Source organism: Pleurodeles waltl, chromosome 4_2 (genome assembly GCF_031143425.1).
Source record: "Pleurodeles waltl isolate 20211129_DDA chromosome 4_2, aPleWal1.hap1.20221129, whole genome shotgun sequence".
NCBI lineage: Eukaryota > Metazoa > Chordata > Amphibia > Caudata > Salamandridae > Pleurodeles > Pleurodeles waltl.
In genome coordinates, this window is record NC_090443.1 from 534,276,939 (window position 1) to 534,301,019 (window position 24,081).

A 24,081-nucleotide genomic window follows, 5' to 3' on the forward strand; every position below is an offset into this window, starting at 1 on the left:
CTAAAGGGACAGTTTGGTAGCCCTGGCCCTGGGAAGCAGGGCCAGCCTTTAGCACGGGCGTGCTGGGCCCAGGCCCAGGGCGTCAATATTCTGAGGGGCTCATGCAGCCGTGTGCATTAAGGTTATGCGAACAGCATCGCCCTTCTCATCGTGCTCCAGCCTTGTCCCTGTCTCTGCATGCTCGTTTCTGTCGGATTTGCCAGTATAAAGTGCTTGTAGCACTTCATTGTCATATCGCAGACGATGCTTTTACCACCCCTTCACCCCCATTCCTTGCCCATCTTTCATCCTCTGACACCTGGTGACGCATCAACAAAACCACCATCTGTGTGAAGCAGCTAAGCTATAGGTGAGCTGGAGGAGGTCCGGGGAAGGGGATGTTTGTATTTAGGGGCCAGTCCTGCTCATTCAGGTACTGACCAGTGAACACATAAGGGACCCACCATGCTGCCTTATTTAATTCACTACCATAAACAAGGGCGCCACATTTCTCTCCGCCCACGTCCAGGGCGCTATCTTAGCAAAGACCGATTCTGCTGCGAAGGAAGCCTTACAATCATACACCGTACAGAGTAGGCCTTAGCGTACAAGAGTCATAGAATCCCTGGGGTCTTGTTCTCTCAGAAATAGGTGACATTCTCACATTGCTGGTTTTCTCCTACACTCTCTCGCCTCCTCTCCTCATGTGACGACGGCTCTTCCCTGCCTCATACGACACAGCGCTAGCGGTGCAAGCATCAGCTCCCCCAGCAAGCCCACTCGAGCATGCGGTGCCATCCAGTGCGACCCGCGCTCTCTCCCCACATCCCCTTCAGGCTGCATGTCACGTCTGTCAGAGACAGTGCACTCCCTCCCGCTCATGGTGACATGCAGAAGCAGGAAAACAGCCGGCCTGCTGCTCCTGTCCTGGAGCCGGTACCGCGTGGTCGGGCCCGGGTCCCTCCCCTGCTCCCCGGTGCGCCACAGCTCTGCCAGAGACGGTGCCATGCTGGAGCCGCAGCAGCACGCGCGAGCAGGGCCCTGCCCGCGTCAGCAAGATAGGTAAGGCCTCTTAATTTTGCCGCTTTAAGCGCCACATGGGACTGAAGTGGCTCTAGGCGCTGCAGCTGTCATGGCGCGGCTGCGCGCTCTAGGGCCGTCCATGGGCAAGTTTGGATTGCAGCAGCATCTTTAGACAGGCGCATCACGCACTGCATGCTGATTTTCCTTGGCTCTGCCTTTCAGGCCGAGGAAGAGCTGTACATCCCGAATAAAGGAGAACAGTGGAGCCGAATACACGGAGGAGAGGGAAGACCTGCGGGCTAAAGTGTGTCTGTGGGTGGTGAAGGGGTGCTGGGGGGAGAGGTAGAAGTGCAGGTGAAAGGGAGAGAAGAGGGGAAGAAGAGAAGCCCGAAACGTGGGGAGGCTGGAGGTGAGGGGAAAGCAGATAGTACGTCACTGCGAAAATAACGGGGGAGGAGAAGGGACGAACGGGCTGAAGGACAGCGTGCAAGGTCGAGAGGCAAGGAGGGAAGAATAGGGGAGGGCAAGGGTGGCGAGAGGCGAGGGGGGGGGTGTTGGCTGAGAACGTGAAATGTGGGAGGTGTTGAGAGAAGAGCCAAGGAATGAAGAGAGGAGTGCCGACGTCAGAGAAGCTGTGATAGAAGGGGCAAACGGGGACAGCGATCAAGAGAAACGATATACAACCAGAATGTACGTGAAGATCAATTTGTAAAATTTAAAGATAGAGAAAAAATGGGTGGAAAAAATGACAGAAGAATGGGAAACAGAGCTTAATGAAGACGGGAGAACGAGCAATGGGATTTGAGGGAGACTGGAAATGAAGGACAACCAATGGGAAGGAAAGGGAAAATAAACTGAAAGTGAGACTGAACAGAAAGGGAGGGAGAAGTAAGGGTGTGTGAATATGTACTGTAAAACGAGGACAGAGAGAGAGGTGACAGAGCAAAGAAGCATAACTGATCGCATTTCTGAAGCCCTCCATACCCCCTGCGAGGCGCCGACGAGTGTTGCCGAAGCGGCAACGAGTTACAATACTAGGTAGTGCGTGGTTGGAAGTGTGTTGTATTCATGTTGGTCTATGCGATGAGCGTTTTGGTGCCGTGCGTGAGTGCCTAGAGTGGTGCTCCTATCATGTCTTTGGTCTCAGTACTTAAAGTGCAGTGGCGGGAAAAGAGTGAGAGCGGGCAATAATATTTTAGAGAAGGAGCGCGAGAGGCGGGAGGAAAAGATAAGTGTATGAAAAGGAAAGAAAGAAATTGGAGGAGAAACAGGATAAGAGGCTGGTGACCAGTGGTGAAAGGTGGAATACATTATAACCAAGGCTGCTGGAATTATGCGGCAAGGGCGGAACAAATTAAGTGGCAGAGGTACATACATTAATCGACTTTATTACACACCGGGCAGACTATATGGATATGGGATCCGAGATAATGCCGCATGTCTCAAATGCCCGGAGTCTAGCGCAGGTTTTCTACATATGGCCTGGAGCTGTCCGGGCATAGGTAGTTATTGGCAAGAAGTGCTTTATGTACTGAGAGATATAATAGAGGAGCAGTTGGAATCGGAGGCTTCACTCGCCTTACTCGGATACGACAGGGGACTTCCCACAGCAGATAGACGGCTGGTAGCTATCGTGTTGCTGCTGGCCAAGCGCAGGGTGGCCCGGCGGTGGATGCGGGGCCCACTCCCGACTCTATGGGAATGGTTGCAAGATATGGAATATTGCAATACACAATCGGACAACTACAGAGACCTACTCCCCATCTACAATCGCCATTGAAAAGTATGGGGGCTATTTCAGGTATCTGGACGAAAACACAAGAGACTACTGGAGGGGAATGGCGCTACTGCACGTGCAGAGGAGGGGATAGTCCTTCGTGCACCGCATAGAGCATGGGTGGGGAGATGAATGAAGTTATTCTGGAGGCTGCGATACGGTTACTAAGTGCCATATGTACAAACACATTTTCCCATTGACACAGAATGGATAAAACCCCTTGGAACATCTGGCCTTAAGCTCCCAATGTTGTTGTGATGCTACAGCAGACGAACAGGGGTGAAGGGTTGGAGAAGTGAAAACTGTGTCATGAGGGCCTGATGATACACTTAGGGGGTGCGCTCCGCCGCCATGGGGATTCTGACACCCCCTACCGCCATCCTGTTCCTGGCGGGTCTCCCGCCAGGAACAGGATGGCGGTAGGGGGTGCCGCGGGGCCCCTGGGGGCCCCTGCAGTGCCCATGCCAATGGCATGGGCACTGCAGGGGTCCCCGTAAGAGGGCCCCACAAAGTATTTCAGTGTCTGCTATGCAGACACTGAAATACGCGACGGGTGCCACTGCACCCGTCGCACCTTCCCACTACGCCGGCTCAATTCTGAGCCGGCGTCCTCGTGGGAAGGTTGATTTGCCCTGGGCTGGCGGGCGGCCTTTTGGCGGCCGCCCGCCAGCCCAGGGCAAATCCCAAAATACCCTCAGCGGTCTTTCGACCGCGGAGCGGTATTTTGGTGGGGGAACTTGGTGGGGGAACTTTGGCGGGCGGCCTCCGCCGCCCGCCGAAGTTAGAATCACCCCCTTAGTCTGCCAGACAGTTGGATACTGATGTCAGTGTTACTAACGTTGTGAATGTGCAATGTTACAAGATTTATTATCGGCCTCTTGCATGCTGTTATGAAGACATAAAAAAATGTAAGTTGACTTGAACAAAAAATAAAGTTGTGAACCTTTTTTTAAAAAGTGGCAGAGATCACTAAATTATGTGACAAGAAAAGGCAAATTATGCAGCGCAACGCAGTGCATTTTGTGATAATATTGATCATTTCCTCTGTTTGGCAAAACAACATCACTCCTAACCTGTACCCCCAGAATCACATGTTTAAGCTGTCTGCTGCAGGCACGGAGCACTATGTATAAAATTTATTTCTGCATTGTTTCTTACATTGTCTGATTGCTTTCTTTCTCAGAAAGACTTCTCCAAGCATACTCCAAAGCCCTGCATGAAAAATTTACCCTGACATCCTTTCTTTCTTCCGTGACACTCTTCTTACCTTCCATCGTCTACATGCCTTCAGTTTCAGAGTATATCCTCCTGTCAGCCTCAAACCTGCCTCAATCCTTCTTATTGTAATTCTGTAATTGGCTGATACCTCATCCAGTAGATCACAATCTCATGTCATAGATCATAACCTCTCATCTTTAGCTCCCAAAACCTGTAAAATAAGATTGCCTAATCTCGACCAGACTATCCATCTTACCAACCATTCACTTGAATCCAGGTAGCTCCACTGACGATCACACCTAAATGGTATTATATAACCTATCATAAGGTAACTTGAGTAAATGCATGTAACTTTTTCTGAAGAGCACCAGACTATTCAAAGTATTCACCAGGTTAACCCCTAACCTTGGTTCCAGAGTGGCATGCACGTAAAGCACTTCAACACCTCGTCAGGGGTAGAAAGCGCAATTTAAATCCAATGACAATTATTTTGTCATTGTTGCACATGCTAACACTAGGCAAAGGTTTCACCTCTTTAGTCCCAGTTTAGCACCCAAAACACAGCAATAACAACTGAAAAATGCCTAGTCAACCTTTCTGAACAGGAGCTTAGTTTCGATTGGTGCAGCGGCACCAGGATCTAGAGGCTTGAAACACCACTGAACCCTGATTATTGCTGTGTTTCAAAGTTCAAAGACCGGCCTGGGGTCCCATTTCCTTCTTTGCACTAGAGCCCATGACACACTAGTTATGCCACTATTAGCAAAGGGCCTTCCACTGTGCAGCAACATAGGCTTTAGTGTCACACCAGTGATGTAACTGGTCGTGGGGCACTGCCATCTCTGTAGGTAAAGGAACATGAGGGGTGCCTCTCTGACCCCCTCTGTAAGCTGGTTTGTGTGTTTGACCTGCAGTGATTTATAAATAAAGAGTGCGAGTGGGCGGGGTAGGGAGTTACTTGAGATAGGCTGAGTGAGCACTGCCTGCTATGTCACAAAAGTTCAACAACGTGTAGAAGCATTTATTTGCACACTAGCGCTCAGCGTAGTGTGTCAACACTACACTTTGATGACGAGGGTGTTGTGACCTACTGTGCTTCCGGATGCCGTGGCGGCTAAATTCCCAACGCGGGGCTCGTGCCACGTGCGTCCCCTGGGCAACGCTGCTCCTGGCCTCTGACGTCTGCATGAGGCCCCCAGAGCCTCTACTTAACCGTACGAGGATGCAGAGATCGCACTGGTGAGTGCCACGATGATCTGCAGAGCCCTGCCGCATCTGAGCCGGCCCTGGAAGCCAGATCACGCTGCTGCATGCTGCCTGCATGCTGCCTGCCACAGAGTCCAGCGGTCAGGCATAAAAGCAGCTGGGGTCTGTTCTAGTCTATTTTGTATGTCTCCCGAAGACGGTGCCTCTGAAGACACATGGAACATTAATGTACACATAACGAATAAAGGTGGTGAAAACAAAATCATAACCAGTCAACCCTAGTTTAAAGAATTATACAAAAAAAAATACAAAGAGGAGGAAGAAAGAAACATAAGGCCTGATTACAACTTTGGAGGAGGTGTTAATCCGTCCCAAAAGTGACGGATATACCACCAGCCGTATTACGAGTTCCATAGGATATAATGGACTTGTAATACGGCTGGTGGTATATCCGTCACTTTTGGGACAGATTAACACCTTCCTCCAAAGTTGTAATCAGGCCCATAGTGTTTGAGCTTTGTATCATTGAACATTACATAGTCCTTACAGCAAGGGCAAGGCACCACTAGACGAGAAGCACTCAGTGCACATAGCGAATAACAAACATACTGTGAGGGAGAAGCAGATGTATCCTCACATAGGGGGTCATTCCGACCCTGGCGGTCATGGACCGCCAGGGCCGGGGTTGGAGGATGCACCGCCAACAGGTGCAATTCTGACCGCGGTGGTAAAGCCGTGATCAGAAAAGGGAAGCCAGCGGTTTCCCGCCGGTTTCCCGCTGCCCGTGTGAATCCTCCACGGCGGCGCTGCAAGCAGCGCCGGCCTGGGGATTCCGACCCCCTTCCCCCCAGACTGGTTCTGGCGGTTTTCACCGCCAGAACCAGGCTGGCGGGAACAGGTGTCGTGGGGCCCCCTAACAGGGCCCCACATTGATTTTCAGTGTCTGCTTGGCAGACACTGAAAATCGCAATGGGTGCAACTGCACCCGTCGCACACCAGCAACTCCGCCGGCTCCATTCGGAGCCGGCATCCTCGTTGCTGGTGCTTTCCCGCTGGGCGGGCGGGCGGCCTTTTGGCGGTCGCCCGCCAGCCCAGCGGGAAAGCCAGAATGACCGCCGCGGTCCTTTGACCGCGGTGCGGTCTTCTGGCGGGGGAACTTTGGCGGGCAGCCTCCGCCGCCCGCCAAAGTTGGAATGACCCCCATAGTGCCCGGCTAACTAGAGGGAGCCACACCTTGCATTACCTGCATTGACCCACCATGTTTGCCATCCCTCCAGTTGAGCCTTTTGTCGCTGAAGGGACCCCGTCTGAACAAGCCCCGCGATGGAAGGACCGGGTCGAGAGAGTCTTACTGTTCTTCAAAGCCACCAAAGTCGAAAACGCCCAGAAAAGAGCCATGATCTTACATCTAGGGGTAAGAGACATCTACAAAATTTCCAAGAACCTCCCTGAGGATACCCCCAAAACACATGTAACCCGAATAGCTGCCTTAAGTAGGCACTTCAAACCCATGGCCAACATTGACTACGAACGTTTTGTGTTCAGGCAAGCCAGGCAGCAACCAGAAGAATCCATCAATTCATTTCATATGAAGCTCAAAGACCTAGCCTACACATGTGGGTTCGTGGTTGAGACAGAGGAAATCCTTGAAGAGTCAGGAAGGTCCCTACTCGCCATCCTCACAATGGGACGCATAAAAGAATTGTCTAAGGCATGAGCTTCACACATGGAGGCTGCACTCGAGAGAGCAATTAAGGAAGAGCCTGTCAATGCCTTGGCGTTTGCTCCGAACAAAATGAGACCCCGAAACAACAGGCCCCCTACACCACTTTGTGATGGTGTGCAGGTCAAGCAAATCATGACCCGGAAATGCCTCAGTCACCACAACTACAAGTAAATCTGAAAGAGGTAGTGAAATGGATGACAACGAAGCCGAGGAACATGTTATCCATTCCTTATTCACCATTGGCAATGCGGTCCAGTCGTCCAAAAAGCTGCCACGGTGCCAAATCCAGGTAGGCACCCATCCGACCCTTGCTGTCATTGACACTGGGGCCTCCATAAACATCCTTGATGCAGATGTGTATCACCAGATGGTCCCAGCACCCACCTTAGCGGAAGCCAGGATAAAAGTATATGGGTATGGCCAGAGTACGCTGCTTGCCCACAGAGGCACATTCCAAACATCCATTGCATATGGTCCAGGGCAGTCCAAGCCAAACTGTATGTGGCTGAGGAAGGACATGGGATGTTACACAGCAGAAGATTTAGGAGTTGGCACTTTTGCTTTTGGCATAAATCAGGAATTGGTGACTGAGTTCCCTCACCAATTCCATGACGTGTTTGAAGGAATAGGCCTTCTGCGTCACAGAGAAGTAAAATTGCATATTGACAAGACTGTGCAGCCAGTGGTGCTCTGACACAGACGCATTGCTTTGCACCTCAGGCCGCAGGTGGAGAAGGAGTTGTATCACCTTGAAGCATCTGGCATCATAGAATGCGTTACTGGGCCCAGAATGGTGCCGCCAATATTGGCCACACAGAAGCCCAAGCAGCTCGGGAAGTCCGCATCTGTGTAGACATGCATCTCTCCAATGTCACCATCAAACGTGAGAGGCATCTGACACCCACGATTGACGATTTGATAGGTAAGCTAAGTGGATCCTGTTGGGTCTCCAAACTAGACCTGCGCTCAGGATACCACCAGTTAGTCCTAGCTAAGGAGTCACGTTATATAACCACATTCTCGATGCACGTTGGGTTGCAGCAATCCAAAAGACTGAATCTCGGCATCTCAAGTGCTGCAGGGGTCTTCCAAAATGTCATTCACAAGCTCTTGGCAGATCTGCCAGGCACGAACAACGTTAGTGATGATATTTTGATCCATGCAATGACCATTGCGGAACATAATACCCGGCTCAAAAATGTGTTGCAAAGGATCAAAGAATCCGGTCTGACATCCGGTCTGACCCTTCACCGCAGAAAGTGTGAGTTCCTCACTAACAGAATCCAATTCTTTAGATATGTCTTCTCAGCTGACAGAGTGGCGCCTGATCCAGAAAAGGTACAGGACATTAAGCGTGCACCCCCACCGGCCAATGTGACTGAAGTCTGAAGTTTTCTCGGAATGGTAAATTACAGTGGCCGTTTTATTAAAGACCTTTCCTTGTTGACACAACCGCTCCAAAACCTAACAAATTCCTAAGAACCTTGGGAATGGGGTATAACACAACAAACAGTGTTTGAGGCCATTAAGGAAGCTTTGTCTGGTGACACCATTCTGTGGTATTTTGATCCCCGTAAGGACATGAAGATTGTAGTCGATGCTGGCCCAAAGGGCCTGGGGTCCATTCTACTTCACAAACAAGAGAATGAGGAGTGGTCCCCAGTGGCATTTGCAAGCTGATGGCTGACTGACACTGAGCAGCGACATTCGCATGTAGAGAAAGAAGCCATTGCTGTGCACTAGGGCTGCAAGCATTTTCACATTTATGTCTATGGCCGACCTTTCCTTGTCACCACAGACCATAAGCCCCTCATCCCCCTCTTTAATGGAAATGCATTGAACCCCCCACCACAGATAGAGAAATGGATGCTCCAATTGCAGGATTATGGATGTCGGCTGTAATATCATCCTTGATCCGATAACCCGGCTGACTACTTGTCTCGCCACCCCAGGGCAGCCACTTACAGCGTGATCCATGAGGCTTGTGAAACCAAAGAGTATGTGAGATATGTGTTTGACCGGTCAAGACCGCTCCGGTCTCCTTTGAGACAATATTTCTGGCCACAACACAAGATGAGTCCCTTCAAAAGGCTCTGCAGGCGGTCCGTTTCAATCAATGGCATGCTGTAAAGAAACAACTATCCTCGCTCACTCCTGCCTCCAAACGAATAATGGAGAGCTTATATCACATCCGTGATGAACTGTCTGTGGACCCAGATGGTTGTTTGCTGAGAGGCTACCGATTAGTAATTCCGTCCTCCCTCAATGTTTTGCTTTACTAATGACCGAGCTGAAACACTCGTGCACTGACAAAAATCTCTGGAATGCGCTTCTTAGTCTAAAGAAGACATTTATTAAATGCTTTGCAAGGTTTGAAAAGGAGATTAGCAATCTGAAAATACACGTTTAAAAATGGTCACAGCAATGAAATGAAAACATGTACAAATGATTCCCCCTGCAATATACACAGCAAATATATGTATCTATATTACAATGCAAAGCAAATAATGAATTAAAAAATGCATCACCATGAGGCAAGGGCAAATCTGCTTCATCTCCCTCCTAATCAGCATCAGATCACTAGATCCCAGAAGCGATTGTGGAGAGAGAGATCAATTGTCCCCACAGGAAGGATGACACACCTCAGCATGCTGAGCATGTCCGAGACCTGAGTCACTCCCTGGTCTATCTGGTCTTCGCCTCTTATACTTTGAACAAACAAGAGAGGAGGATTCTAGAAACTCCCTCCCACTGCATAAGTTTATTATTAAAAAAAGGCTGGTTACTTTAGGTCAGCTTTGAAAGAACATGCCGGGAATTGGCCAAAATCCCAAGGTGCCCTCTATCAAAACAAAACCGTTCCCTGCCGCCCTAGTACATTCTTATCAGCCTAAGCCTTTGGGGGGAAAGAACATTCAAACACGCAGAATAAAAACATGAGCACATTGTATAACATGGAAAAATACTTGCAGCTTTTAACGCGGCGGTGGCTAATGCTAAAATAAAGTCAATTGGAAGAATGAAGTTGGTGGTCACGTGGCAATCCTGCTTCGTCTGAGAAATTGCGAGATCATCTGGTGTAGCAAGATTTGTATCTCTGCTGTGACTTCTCCCTCTGCCTCTCGTTATCTGTTTTTGGGAGGAATGTAGTGTCGCGCCAGTGATGTAACTGGTCGCGGGGCACCACCATCTCTGTAGGTAAAGGAACACGAAGGCGCCTCAGCGTAGTGTGTCGACACTACATAGGCCACCACATTTTCATTAACATTTGATCTGTTTGAGCTAAAACATTTTAAGTTTGCTAAAACCTGCAGACTATGCAGCAGATGATGGGTTATGTGGCAAATGTGTCAGATCAATAATTATTCGGACAATGCTGCAGCTGCAGAAGAGCATATTTCCAGTGGCCCTGGTTATAAGTAACAGTAAATGTGGAGACCTGCAGGATCCCCTATCATGAACAAACTTGACAATGGGAGGTATTGCACATAGGACTCCTTATCCTTCAAAATCTATAAACAGGTAGGAAGAAGCAGGTTGAATGCATCCAGGCTAGAGAGAGAGGCACTCTGCCTCTCAGAGCTGCCACTGCTTGGTGCCACTTTTGAAAATGAGCAGGACTTGGGAGGAATTCTCTAATATTTTATCTCTGCAATGTGCAGCCCAGCTGTTCTCATGTCATCCGGAGCTGTGTGCTCGCCAGCTCGTGAACAGGCACAGCACGAGACATCAGAACAGGGGCACACCCAGGACCAAATTGATTTAAAAAAAATAGAAAGGTGGGGGTTGGAGCCATTTTCAAAGACGGAGTCAAAATTACCTGTGTGTGCTCGCCTTTCCATCGTAAAAGTTGCAACTTGTGTCAAGTGATGGGATCATGACCATAACTTCTTTGGAGAATACTCAAAAGTTGAGTAACAAGTTTCATGCAGAAAGAAAGACAGATGCATACTGTTTGCTTCTCACAGGAAAGGTGGGGGTAAATCAAAAAAAGAACACAAAAGGGTTTTAACAAATGGGAAATTGGAGAAATCTAACCAGTCAAAGATGTCTTAGGGTCTACTGAATTGACAGCAAAGAAGAAGGTGCAATAGATAAGCCCTAGAATCCTAATTGCAACTTCATTTGAGTTTCCAAGGTAGAGTACACACACTTAAATTAGTAAATACCCACACTTAAAAAGTTCTATTTCAAGCACTGCTCTTCTGCTGAAACAACTCATTCTCCCCTTTAATTGTCTTAAACCTAAAGGTCTCTGCTCTTCCAGAAGCCCCGATATCTCTATCTCTAAATTATTGTTTTTGTAAGTTCTTGAGATCTCTGACTGTTGAACACTGTGGAGTGAGTGGACAAGGTCCTGTTTCCCTGTTTCCTGCTCTTGTCGGTCGGCCACAGTATATCTTAATCAGAGTTTTCTAACTATTTGTCGGCACCTGAGTCCTCTCACTTCCTTCCTTATTTCCTCCTGTCCTCTTTTGGTCACCATTATTTCTAAGATGTTTTCCTTCCCTGCCTGTAGGGCAGATACATCAGGATGACTATCTATAAAGCACTATTGCTCTGTCGGGCAAGACACCAGTGTTTTGGTGAAGTCCACCCCACCAACGAGATCCTTAGGATTCCCTCTATTGTTTCTCCTCTTTCTCTTTCCTGGTTTCTCTTTCCTACTTCTCATTTCCTCTCCCGAGGTCCAGGGCTCTTTGAGGTGACCTAACTCAAGGAACCATACAAGTAACATAACATCTTGGAACAACCAGACCCCACAACCAAACACCCTTTGTATTGAAATGTAACCTAACTTCTTTTGTTTTACTTTAAATCTCTACTAGGGTTTTTCACTCACTCAATCTCATTTGCTCTCACAATATCTGCAGATGTCTATCTCTCTCTCTGGTTATACCTTTCTAGTTTTTTTTGTCTCTAATTATGATGTTCTATCCCCCAGGTCTCTCTCTGGGGTTCTTCTTCTCTTATCTGCTCAATGGTGGTTTGCACATGGTAGCAGAAGAGAAAGCTATTAGGCCATTTATTGGAAAAACTGAGAAGGGTTATGAAGTCTCTATTGCCTTTAACCCTCGGATCATCATCCACAAAGTCTTTTGGTTTCCCTCATCATTTATTGCACCTCTCCACACCTCCACCAAACAGTGCACCATCCCCTTTTTCCTGTACCACTCAGTCTTTCCTCCTGTCCCCTCCTCATATTACACCCTCATGGGACTTTCACTCCCCACACTCAATCCTTTAGCCATTGCTATGCATATACCTCACTCCTTAGGAATTCCCCCTTACCCTCCACCAAACAAGTCTTCCTCCCCATTCCCTACCTCTCCACATTCCCTACACTACACATCCCTCTACCTTCAACACTTGTCTCATCCTACATACCAGCCCTTTATTAAATCATCTTCCTCATGCCAACCCTTCCTCTCATCATCTTATTCAGCTTTCCTCTGATCCTACATCATATTGCCTCCTACAATGAATGCCTTGCCATGCTAGATGCCTACTTTGTAAAGCACCAGGACACGGGGTCCTTGAAGTCCTAGTCTGTCTGCTATTTATTTGTTCATACTGTCCTGGCAACGAGCGTCATACAAGTGGAAACAATTGGATTGAAACCTATGTCCTGCAGTTTACTAACAGATCGCTACAGACAGCACAGTGCTGGCACATACATACACAGAGATGTTGTGTGCTCTTATTAGACTGATCCTCGAACCTGATGTATTGTTGTTGCATTTATATAGCACTTCATATTAATGATGAGCCGCCTAGGTGTATTTGCGGGAGGGTCACAGACTATAGGAGAGATTCAATAGAAGAATAAGTGTGGGTCATGTGGCCTATATGGGTATTGTTTAGATGTCAGGGTTAGTAAGGGCTATATAAATGTAACTGTGTCTGTGCGGACTAGAGTTGTGTACTTATCCTGTTTTATTGATGCATACAGGCATGTATTGAAGAGAAGAGAATTGTAAGAGCCTAAGATGTTAATGTATTGGTGGATAGAATATGTGTGGCTGCACTGGTATCTGTTAGAAATGGGGTCTTTGGTTGGCAGTCAGGTTACCCCCTGTCCAAGCAAGGACCATCACTCTAGTCAGGGTAAAAGAGAATCACCCTCAGCTAACCCCTACTTACCCTCTTAGTAGCTTGGCACGAGCAGTAGTCTTAACTTCAGAGTGCTAGGTGTAAAGTATTTGTTCCAAGACACACAGTAATTCAATGAAAACACTAAAAAATGACACAACACAGTTTTAGAAAAATAGAGAATATTTATCTAAACAAAACAAGACCAAAACGACAAAAATCCACAATACACAAGTCAAGTTATCACAAAAAATGCAAAAAGAGTCTTCATGTAATTTTAAACACACACTAACACTGTTAGCGTGAAAATGTACCTTGGGTGCGTAAAAAATAACCCCGCATGGGCGAGGGTGCATCAAAAAGGGCTTGCAATACATCTATTCCACTCACGAGCGAGACCTGGTGTTGTTTCTCCTTTCATTGGGTCAGGGCACGTCGTTTCTTCTCTCCGCAGGAGAGCGATGCGTCAATCCGGTCAGCACTCTTGGGTCTGGGCAGGCCTTGCGTTGTTCTTACACGCCCAGCGGTGCTTGTGTCGGAAATCCAGCCACACAATGATCTAAAAACCACGCAGCGCGGGTTGCGATCTCACCAGCTTCCGTCAGCGAAACTGCACATTGTTTCCCCAGCTCTGTGCATCCATTCTTAAGTTGCGTTGCAGGTGAGCTCCGATTTTCAGCAGAGGAGCCGGCGGCGCGTCGATTTTCAAGCCGCAGATCGGAGTCGCGTCAATTTTTTCCCCGCACGGCATTCTGTGCGTGGATTTATTCCTCTTAGGCTGCCAGCTTCTCCTTTCAGGGTCCCAGGAACTGGATGGGCACCACAGGGCAGAGTAGGAGTCTCTCCAGAGACCACAGGTGCTGGCAGAGAGAAGTCTTTGCTGTCCCTGAGACTTCAAACAACAGGAGGCAAGCTCTAAATCAAGCCCTTGGAGATCTTCACAAGATGGAAGGCACACAACGTCCAGTCTTTGCCCTCTTACTCTGGTAGAAGCAGAAACTGCAGGATAGCTCCACAAAGCACAGTCACAGGCAGGGCAGCTCTTCTTCCTCAGCTCTTCAGCTCTTTTCCAGGCTGAGGTTCCTCTTGGTTTCCAGAAGTGTTCTAAAGTCTGTGGTTTTGGGTGCCCTTCTTATACCCAATTTCTCTTTTGAAGTAGGCCTACTTCAAAGCAAAGTCTCTCTTGAATGTGAAATCCTGTCTTGCCCAGGCCAGGCCCCAGACTCTCACCAGGGGGTTGGAGACTGCATTGTGTGAGGGCAGGCACAGCCCTTTCAGGTGTGAGTGACCACTCCCCCCCCCCCAGCACAGATGGCTCATCAGGATATGCAGGCTACACCCCAGCTCCCTTTGTGTCACTGTCTAGTGTGAGGTGCAACCAGCCCAACTGTCAAACTGACCCATACAGGGAATTCACAGACATGCAGAGTCACAGAAATGGTATAAGAAAGAAAATGCTCACTTTCTAAAAGTGGCATTTTCAAACACACAATCTTAAAATCAACTTTGCTAAAAGATGTATTTTTAAATTGTGAGCTCAAAGACCCCAAACTCCACATGTCCATCTGCTCCCAAAGGGAATCTACACTTTCATCAGATTTAAAGGTAGCCCCCATGTTAAACTATGAGAGGGACAGGCCTTGCAACAGTGAAAAACGAATTTAGCAATACTTCACTGTCAGGACATATAAAACACATTACTATATGTCCTACCTTAACCATACACTGCACCCTGCCCTTGGGGCTACCTAGGGCCTACCTTAGGGGTGTCTTACACATAAGAAAAGGGAAGGTTTAGGCCTGGCAAGTTTTAAACTGCCCACACAGACACTGCAGTAGGAGGTCTGAGACATGATTACAGAGATACTTATGTGGGTGGCACAACTAATGCTGCAGGCCCACTAGTAGCACTTGATTTACAGGCCCTGGGCACCTCTAGTGCACTGTACTAGGGACTAATAAATCAAATATGCCAATCACAGATAAGCCTATTACATACACATTTTGTAAAGGAGCACTTGCACTTTAGCACTGGTTATCAGTGGTAAAGTGCCCAGAGTAACAAAAACAGCAAAATTAGAGTCCAGCACACATCAACAACCTGGGAAACAGAGTCAAAAAGGGAGACCATGCCAAGAATGAAAAGTCAGGATCTATGTGCGAAGTACTTTGGTGTTGTGGGTTTTTGATAAAGACTTCTCATACCATGTTGCACCACATGTGTCACTGCTCATAAGCAGGTGTGGGTGATAAACTATCCACTGGCAGAATTTGCGGAGTTTGGAAAGCGGAGTCCAGTACAAACTCTGCAAACTGCTGCATGGCAGAGTTTACCATCCACCTTGTGTGGCTAATGTATAAAAAAACACGTGTGCAGCACCAGATTCGGCTGGGCCGGATGCTGCATTGAAGCGTGGCCTGCTGTGTATATGGAGGATGCCAGGTGTCACTGTGAACTGAGTTGCTATTGGTAAATCTGTATGTTTTTGGGTGGGGTCCCTCTGGCCATGCAATCTCTCTCTGGTTCCACAGAGTAGCAGCAGTAGCACCAGAGGCTGCACAGTGCAGACCCGGCGTAAGGCATGCAACAGTAGCCTGGAGAGCTCAGAGTGCCGAAAGAGGCTGCACACACACAGGCAGCATGGTTTAGCAATGCCGAGGGGATCCCTTAGCCCTTCTTGCGAGTGTAGTTTCAGCAGAACACCGGTTCCTGGAGCTGAATGATCTGCTGGCTACGGGCAGCAAGTGCTGATATGGAAGGTGAGTTCAGGGGGAACAAGGATTGCATATATCTGCATTTGTGCACCAGACTGTGTACATCAATGTGTCATGTGGGTGTACAGACATTTCGCTATGATGTAGTTTTTTATGCAGCTCCACTTTTGCACTTGTACAGTGGAAGACACGTGCTGTGTATATTCCAAAAAGTAAAATCAGAAGGGCATCTTCTGGCCATACTCGGGAAGTATTCCAGCGCTTGCAATTCTATTTAGCTACTTAATTGAAGTAAGCGATGGCGGTGCGTATCTCAAAAGTTTACAGGGAACCACAAGTACATTGCCTCCGAAAGGAGGCATGCACTCATCTGTTGTACATGCTGTTACATTCTGTGTATCCCAGAGGGAGTATTGCCCAACCCATGGACTGCCTTTAGCTGCCACCCACTGATGGCTATTTCAACCCTGACTGAGTCCCAGAGGTGAACTTTGACCCTTGATGACTTGTCCTGGTGGGCAGGGGTTCTTCTCAGGATGCACAGGCACACATACACACTTGCATGGTCTTTTCCAGCTCTGGCTCTCCTAGCTGTCAGCAAACCTGGAGCAGCCACAAGGCGAGTATCTAAGGATCTGCAGAACTCCACAGAATCTCGTAGAATTTTTATGTAACTCTGCGGAATTCTGCAGAGTGAAACTCTGAGTTCCGCCCACCCCTACTCATAAGCATGGGTGTAGGTGAAAAGTGTGAGGATAGACACAATCGGACAGGTACATGCATGCCATTTTTGAAGTCACCTTTATGATGCAGTTAAGCCACATTGACTATGGAGCAAAATAAAACTGTCCAGAGGTGAATGGTCTGACCCTTTATAGGCACAATGTTCCATCAATTATAGTATATGCTCTGAAGAGTCCACTCAGGAGAGGCAGTGAGAACAATTTATACCATGAGTCATAGAATATCCACTGAGAAATTCACCCAGGATCGAGAGAAGAGGTAACCGGTATGCAAAGTGCTCTCTCTGCAGTTGTAGGAAGCAACTCAAAGGAATGGGTATTAAAGAACCAGCCTTGGCATGTTCGGTGGAACTCACCTGGAACTGCAAAAAAAGAATCATTATACATACCTACTGTAATTTGCACTCTGAGGTGTTCATCCAGGAATGGCAGCAAGAAACCCACAAAAATAAGCATTTCACTATCTGCCATATTAGGGTTGATAGCATCTACTCACTGGGGTTGAGGGGCATCCGTCATGATGGTGTGTTTTTTTCAACTCAAATTGTAATATCTAAGGAATTCTGCCATGGTAATAGAATACACAGCACAATAACTCTCTAGTGCATCCTTGAATATAGTTGTCAACTAGACAGAAAAATATTGTGGGGCAAGTCGGTTTGGTTTATGTGGGAGGAAAGAGAAAGGACTTTAATAAGATAGGGGTTTGATGGATATAGACATAAAAAGGTCCCTAGAGAAGCATGTTGGTGCAATCTAAGCAATGGGAGAGTCTTGGTGCATGAAGGAGGTTGCTGGTTAATTCTACAGAGGAATGTGGTTAAGTTAGGTGGATGAGAGGGAGTGTTGAGAGAAATGACTGAGCTCAGGGTGAAAGGGGACAGGGCAGGTGTTTTTTTTCCAAGGCCCTTCCTGGCCCACATAAGGAATAAGCCATTCACACATACACATGTAGTGACACACACAAGTTCTCTCCCCCTCCCCATGCCACACAATAACATACATACAAGAACACACACAAAGACACAAATTACCTCTTCATTGATTTACTAGTGAGAAGATGAGGCAGTTTCACTTAGGGCCTGATTTAGACATTGGCAGATCGGTTACTCTGTCACAATGGTGACGGATATCCCATGCGCTGAAATCTAAACCCAAATATTTCCAATGGGATTTAGATTTCAATGGGCAGGATATCCGTCACCGTTGTGACAGAGTAACCCATCCACTGATATCTAAATCAGGCCCTTAATCAGGAAATGAAGAAGAGGATTACACATAACAAGATTTTCAAAATAAGCATTTTCAGTTTTAACCACAGGCAGACAAGGGTTGTTGGAACACACACGCACACACACACGAACCAACACACACACCTCTTCACCCCCACGCACACTTTTTATATATTGCACACAGGTCAAAGAAAAACATAAAGACCAATCTGTGATGGACTTCAACTCTTCCCTAAATTGGAGTAACTTTGTGGTGGTCCTGATGGATATGGAGAGGCTGTTCTAAATTCTGGGTGCACAGATGGAAGAGGCTTGCTGCTTTGTTTTTTCTTTTTTATGCTTCTTAGTCTCTAGCCTGATGGTGACCTTGCTGATGGTGAACCACAAGACAGCTTGTCTGCAAGCTATGCCGGGGTACTCTTTGTAATGACTTTGTAAATGATTCAGCTGGTTCCAAGATGGTGTATGTTGGCATGGATAACCAAGGGAGTTCCATCAGATGAGTGTGATGTGATCATATTTCTTCAGGATCTCAGTGAGGATTGCCACAGCATGTAGGATTCCCCTAAATTGTGTCAGTGTGATCTCTGCTAGGCCACAAAATAGGGTAATACTAACAATTAGATGCAAGAGTGTGGGGGATTAAACAGCTGTTCTGAAGTCACATTCTGGAAGAAACAATTTCATGTAATTTAGAAGAGAGAGCTGGTACCAGGCCATCTTTGTGTTTTTTGGAAATTTGTTATTTGAGCATGAGGTTGGTATCCAGGTTCATCCAAGGGATCAGGCATTCAGTGAAGTTAGGGTTTAAAGCTGTCAAGGTCCATGTCACTGATCCAAGTTTGCACTGTTTCTTATGTGTTGTTCTTGGCAAATAACAGGACTTCTTTCTTATTTGGGTTATGCTTTAGGAAGCTGCTGGAAATTTAGGTTGGGGTGATGTGCATGAAGTGTTTGAGACATTAGGGCCCAAATTATTTAAGGGCTTGTGTTGCTCTTGCATCATACATGATGACATAGGGGTAACGCAAGCCCATAAGTGAGATTTACAGTGACACGCAGCACCACCTTGCATGCGTCAGCATGGTATAGTAAATCAGAAGTAACGCAAGGCAGTGCAAGTTTCTGACTTCTGACTTCTGTTTCTCTGCCCTGGGAAGGTGTTCCATGGGTGGAGAGTGGGTGTTCCCACACATACACCCATAGTTTTTGGTGCATTCACAGATTTATTAACACTAATGCATCTAAATGCTATGCCTTCCTAGGGGCGGCGTAACGTGGAGAAATATATATATATATATATTTATGATTCTATATATTTCTTCTCATGTTTCCTCTTTCTACTTGTGCTGCATTCTGCAACACACGTAGAAAGATGGAAATGCCTCAGAGGATTGTTTTTGTGCAGCAAGGTGTCCTTTCCTGCACAAAAACAGTCCAGTTTGCAATGCAGGCACCTGCATTTGCACTTGGCAGCCACTAGTGCACAAGCAATGAGAGAGACAGCAGGAATTCACCATATCTTAGTAGATGGTGTGCATTCCTTCCCTCTCCATTTGATGCAGTACAGCACACCAAGTTGTCTTTCTTCATCGCACTGTGTCAAATGTTAGTAAATCTGGCCTGGTATGCCTGAGCTGACGTAACCTTCAAGTAGAGTTGTGTATCATCAGCATATTGGTGCATATTGAAGCTGTTAACTGTAGGTAGAAGCACTAAGATGCTCCATGAAGAGGTTTAAAATGACAGGGGACAATATGGAACCTAAGGGGACTCCAGAGGTAATAGGAGTCTTTGGGACCTGGAGGTGCTCATGTGAACAAACTGGCCTCGATTGGAAAAGACAGAGAATAACCAGTGAATGATATTGCCTGTGAATCCCATTCAAGAATCCAGAATGTGTATGAGATTCTACTGAATCAGACACAGCTGAGAGTTCCAGCAGTGTCAGGAGGCAGTGGTGATCGTCATGTGTGGTCAGGAATTTGCCTCCATGCTGCAGTGTGATCTGAAGCCAGATAGATTGTTGTACAGGAGATTTTTTATTGAAGTTGAAGGTAGACTGCTTTTTTCCTTGATCTTACTGATGAATGGTAGGTGGGTGATGGGCTGTGTGAGAAACTGGGTTGATGGTTGACTGGGGTGTGAGCCCTGGTCAAAAACAGTCACAAAACCTTGCAGGGCGAACCACAAAATGTTACTAAATTAACGTATGCTTAACCCTTCGTAGCTTGGCACAAAACTTGGCAATGTGTAAATTATTTATGCAACACACAAACAGTAACAAAGTGAAAACACACCACAAGAAAAATCCCAAGCCAATATAGAAAAATAGAGTAAATTTTAACCTCTACAGTGCGGGCGTCGACCACTGGCCGATGCCCACACTACCTCCCTGGTGCTGGTCACGACCTGTGGCCGACAACAGGGAGGGGGGTTAAAAAATCCCCTGATGCATTGCATTGGAGGATTTTTTTTTTAATTAAAAAGCCCCAGGAGACACAGAAGATCTACTGTGTCTCCCCCGCCTCCCCACCAGTGGGGAAAACAGGCCCAAACAGGCCTTCCCGACATTCGGGAAGGCCTCATTTGAAAGGGGAGACTCTCCCCTTTCAAATGAGGACTTCCTGAACGGGTTTCCTGGCCCTCAATCGCAAGGGCCAGGAAACCCCCACTTGACACAAGAGATTTCACTTGGGGTGGGTCGGCCCCCTCAGCAAATGAGCCGCCCCCCCCAGGGGGCAATATTTTTTTCCTAAAGGTAAGTTTACCCCAGGTATGCCGCAATCACGTCCGATCGTGCCCTCCCAGGGGTGTAGAAAATAAAAAAATAAATGAAACAAAATGAAATTTACAGGGGGTCTCCCTTGACAGTACGACCCCCTGTGAGAGCAATATTTTTTTTAACAGCCCCCAAGGAAACCATACAACTGTTAAAAAAAATATATACATATATATATATGTGTCAAACAAAGTGATCTGAAGGATGCTGGGTGGCGCACTCCACTGCCGGTGCCCAGTGACGGAGAGGACTAGTCTCGTAAAGTACAAATAACAAAAAGGTTTTCACCGCACTCCACGAAGTCTCAATAGTGCAATTTATTACAAAATTACAACCACCAACGCGTTTCAACTCCCCATTGAGTCTTGTTCATCGTGAATGAGTCTCTCTTCCCTTTTGCTATTTATACTCAATATCACTACATCAAACATAATGCATTATGGATATTGTAGATTACATATATTACACATCAAATTACAAATAAATGATTTTATAAACTTGCAATTTAAAAATCCCATTTCCAATTCATAATACTATTCACTTGTGTTTTTCTCTGTTCTTCCAATCCTTCCTGATTTATAATTTCATATTGTTTGTATTTACTATTTGCCTTTTTCAATTTCACTGTTTCTACTTTCAAGTAGATGACACTATTGCCCTTTGACATTTATTTCATTGATCTTATTTGTATATATATGTGTAGGGTGTTACTTCTATATTACAGCATATTCTAGTCTGATAATTAATTGCTTTGTATCTACATTAATCTTGAGAGATTTATTGAATATTTTGAAAACACTGGAAAATATTGAGAAGTGATCAGGATTTGGTAAAGAGAATAGGTTGTAAACCACAAATATCGTATAGGAAGTCACCCTCATTGAAAGATATATTGGTAAAGAGCCACTATGTGGCACCAATTTCAAGAAATTGGTTGAAGAACGAGACAACTGGCTTTTATAAATGTAACAAATACAAATTGTGCCAGATTGCAAAAAATACGAAAACCTATATGGATCACAATGGCAAGGCCATACATATCTCAAAGAGAATCACCTGTGATAGCCAATATGTAGTATATATGCTTGAACGTGAGTGTGGTATGAGATACATTGGCAGTACAATATATCCGCTCAAGAAAAGGATCTTACAACATACTAGAGCCATTACTAACAAAGATATGAACTATACAATTGCAAAACATTTTGCGAGATCACACACTGATTGGAGATCGCTAAGATTCATGGGAATAGCGCAAATGACAAAGAGTGAGAGAGGGGGTGACAGAATTTGAAAGCTACACCAGATTGAGAGTAAACTCATCATTCAGCTCCATACTAAAATGCCTTATGGACTGAATATGGATGAGGAATTACATGTACACTTATAATTTCGAAGATATATGATAACAACAGTAACCATGTAGTGGAGGGTGGTTATCTATTATTAAACAATATGATATCATAGCCAAATGATGGTAGCCAATAAATTGGAGAAAAAAAGCATTCACTGACATTTATGTGGAATCAATAGAATAAAATAAGAGATAAGAAAACTATTATAATGTAAAAATAGGATGATGAATGAATTCAATAAATCTCTCAAGATTAATGTAGATACAAAGCAATTAATTATCAGGCTAGAATATACTGTAATATAGAAGTAACACCCTACACATATATACAAATAAGATCAATGAAATAAATGTCAAAGGGTAATAGTGCCATCTACTTGATAGTAGAAACAGTGAAATTGAAAAAGGCAAATAGTAAATACAAACAATATGAAATTATAAACCAGGAAGGATTGGAAGAACAGAGAAAAACACAAGTGAATAGTATTATGTATTGGAAATGGGATTTTTAAATTTTAAGTTTAGAAAATCATTTACTTGTAATTTTATTTGTAATATATGTAAACTACAATATCCATAATGCATTATGTTTGATGTAGTGATATTGAGTATAAATAGCAAAAGGGAAGAGGGACTCATTCACTGTGAACAAGACTCCATGGGGAGTTGAAACGCGTTGGTGGTTGTTATTTTGTAATAAATTGCACTATTGAGACTTCGTGGAGTGCGGTGAAAACCTTTTTTTTTTTTATTTATATATATATATATTGGTCCAGTAGAAGGCGTTTTTGCCGAAACGCGTTGACATTCCATTGCAGGACTCTGTGTAACCAGTATAAGGAATAAATCTGAACTAATTCAATTTAATATTGTTGCATCTGACTTCGGTTCAATGGTCAAGATTTAACAAAGGGATTGGTGCAGCAGTCGGATGGTTATCGTTCCATCTGTTAAGGATTATATATATATATATATATATATATATATATATATATATATATATATATATATATATATAGATCTATCCCCAGGAAAACCACACCTACATATAAAAGTGATCTATATATATATATATATATATATATATATATATATATATATATATGTCATCTAAACGTCCTGCTACAGCTGACTGCTACCGCCTACGAGGTTGGTGCACAGCTCCGGGTGCAGGATCCGTAATTATCCACAAAAGTTCCATCTCAACGCCATAATGAAGGAAACGCCGGCACTCCAGACTCTCTCATAAGTCCACCGCTTAAAGCTGAATTACTTTAAGGCTTTAGGGCTGATGCGTTTCAACCGTGTCGGTCTTAATCATAGCCCATATTTGTCGTAGTTTGAAAAAACAGGCCCTACCACCTCTCAAACTCATATCCTGTCTGTTGATAAACATAAACAAAATATTCTCACTAACATAATATACTTGCAACTTAAATCTCACTTCTTAAATTCATTAATATATTCCTTATCCATTCTCTCATCCCTTTCTCATCATTTTTATTTTTATTTTTATCTTTGTTTTCGCTTATTACGTAATAATGCATATTCCTAACCCAAATTTAAATAATATATCCATTCTATTCTAAGTGAACCATCTTCACACACATTCCTCTCCAGAAAACAAAAACTCTTATTCCATTAATTAATTTTAAGTCAACACATTTCCTTTGACTATTACATTTTTTCTGTGTTTGACAGCTAAGTGGTACGGGCCATATTACTGAGCGCCCGGTCAATCTCATTCTCATTGATTCACATTACAATATCTCTAATTAGAAAACAATTCATAAACGTTATCCCACATGTACATAAAGTTCTTCATCCTGGTTCAAACCCCACGGGGTTATACTGTTCAGTCTAATTATATATTCCGATTCCATCCTCCTAAGAATCCGTTCCCTGTCTCCTCCTCTTGCCGACAGCAACACCCTGTCAATTCCAAAAAATGACATATCATCAGCTTTCCCATCATGTTCCTGTCTGCAATGTCGCGCTATCGGATAATTCACATCATTGTTTTTAATAGCCCACCAGTGTTCCAAAATACGTTTTTTTTACTGGAAAAATTGTACTGCCAACATACCATAATTTACACATAGTAACATGTATCATAACATCTGAATTGCAATTAATAAACTTATCAATCTTCCTCTCTTACCGTGCGGGTAATTAATATGTCTTATGATTCGTGCTATATTTGCAGGCCTTGCAATTCGCACATCTATAGAAA

The 24,081-nt window shown here is 45.3% G+C and overlaps 1 protein-coding gene across 1 annotated transcript in view; it reads left to right on the forward strand.

The window, feature by feature from the left end:
• Nucleotides 1-710: 710 nt before the first annotated feature.
• The window catches only part of RGS8 (regulator of G protein signaling 8), a 292,063-nt gene continuing 268,692 nt past the window's right edge, over nt 711-24,081 (forward strand). Inside the window, exon 1 of the mRNA XM_069232061.1 lies at nt 711-1,041. Within this exon, the coding sequence (XP_069088162.1) occupies nt 821-1,041 (221 nt within the window). The 5' untranslated portion in view covers nt 711-820. The remainder of the gene's footprint in view (nt 1,042-24,081) is intronic.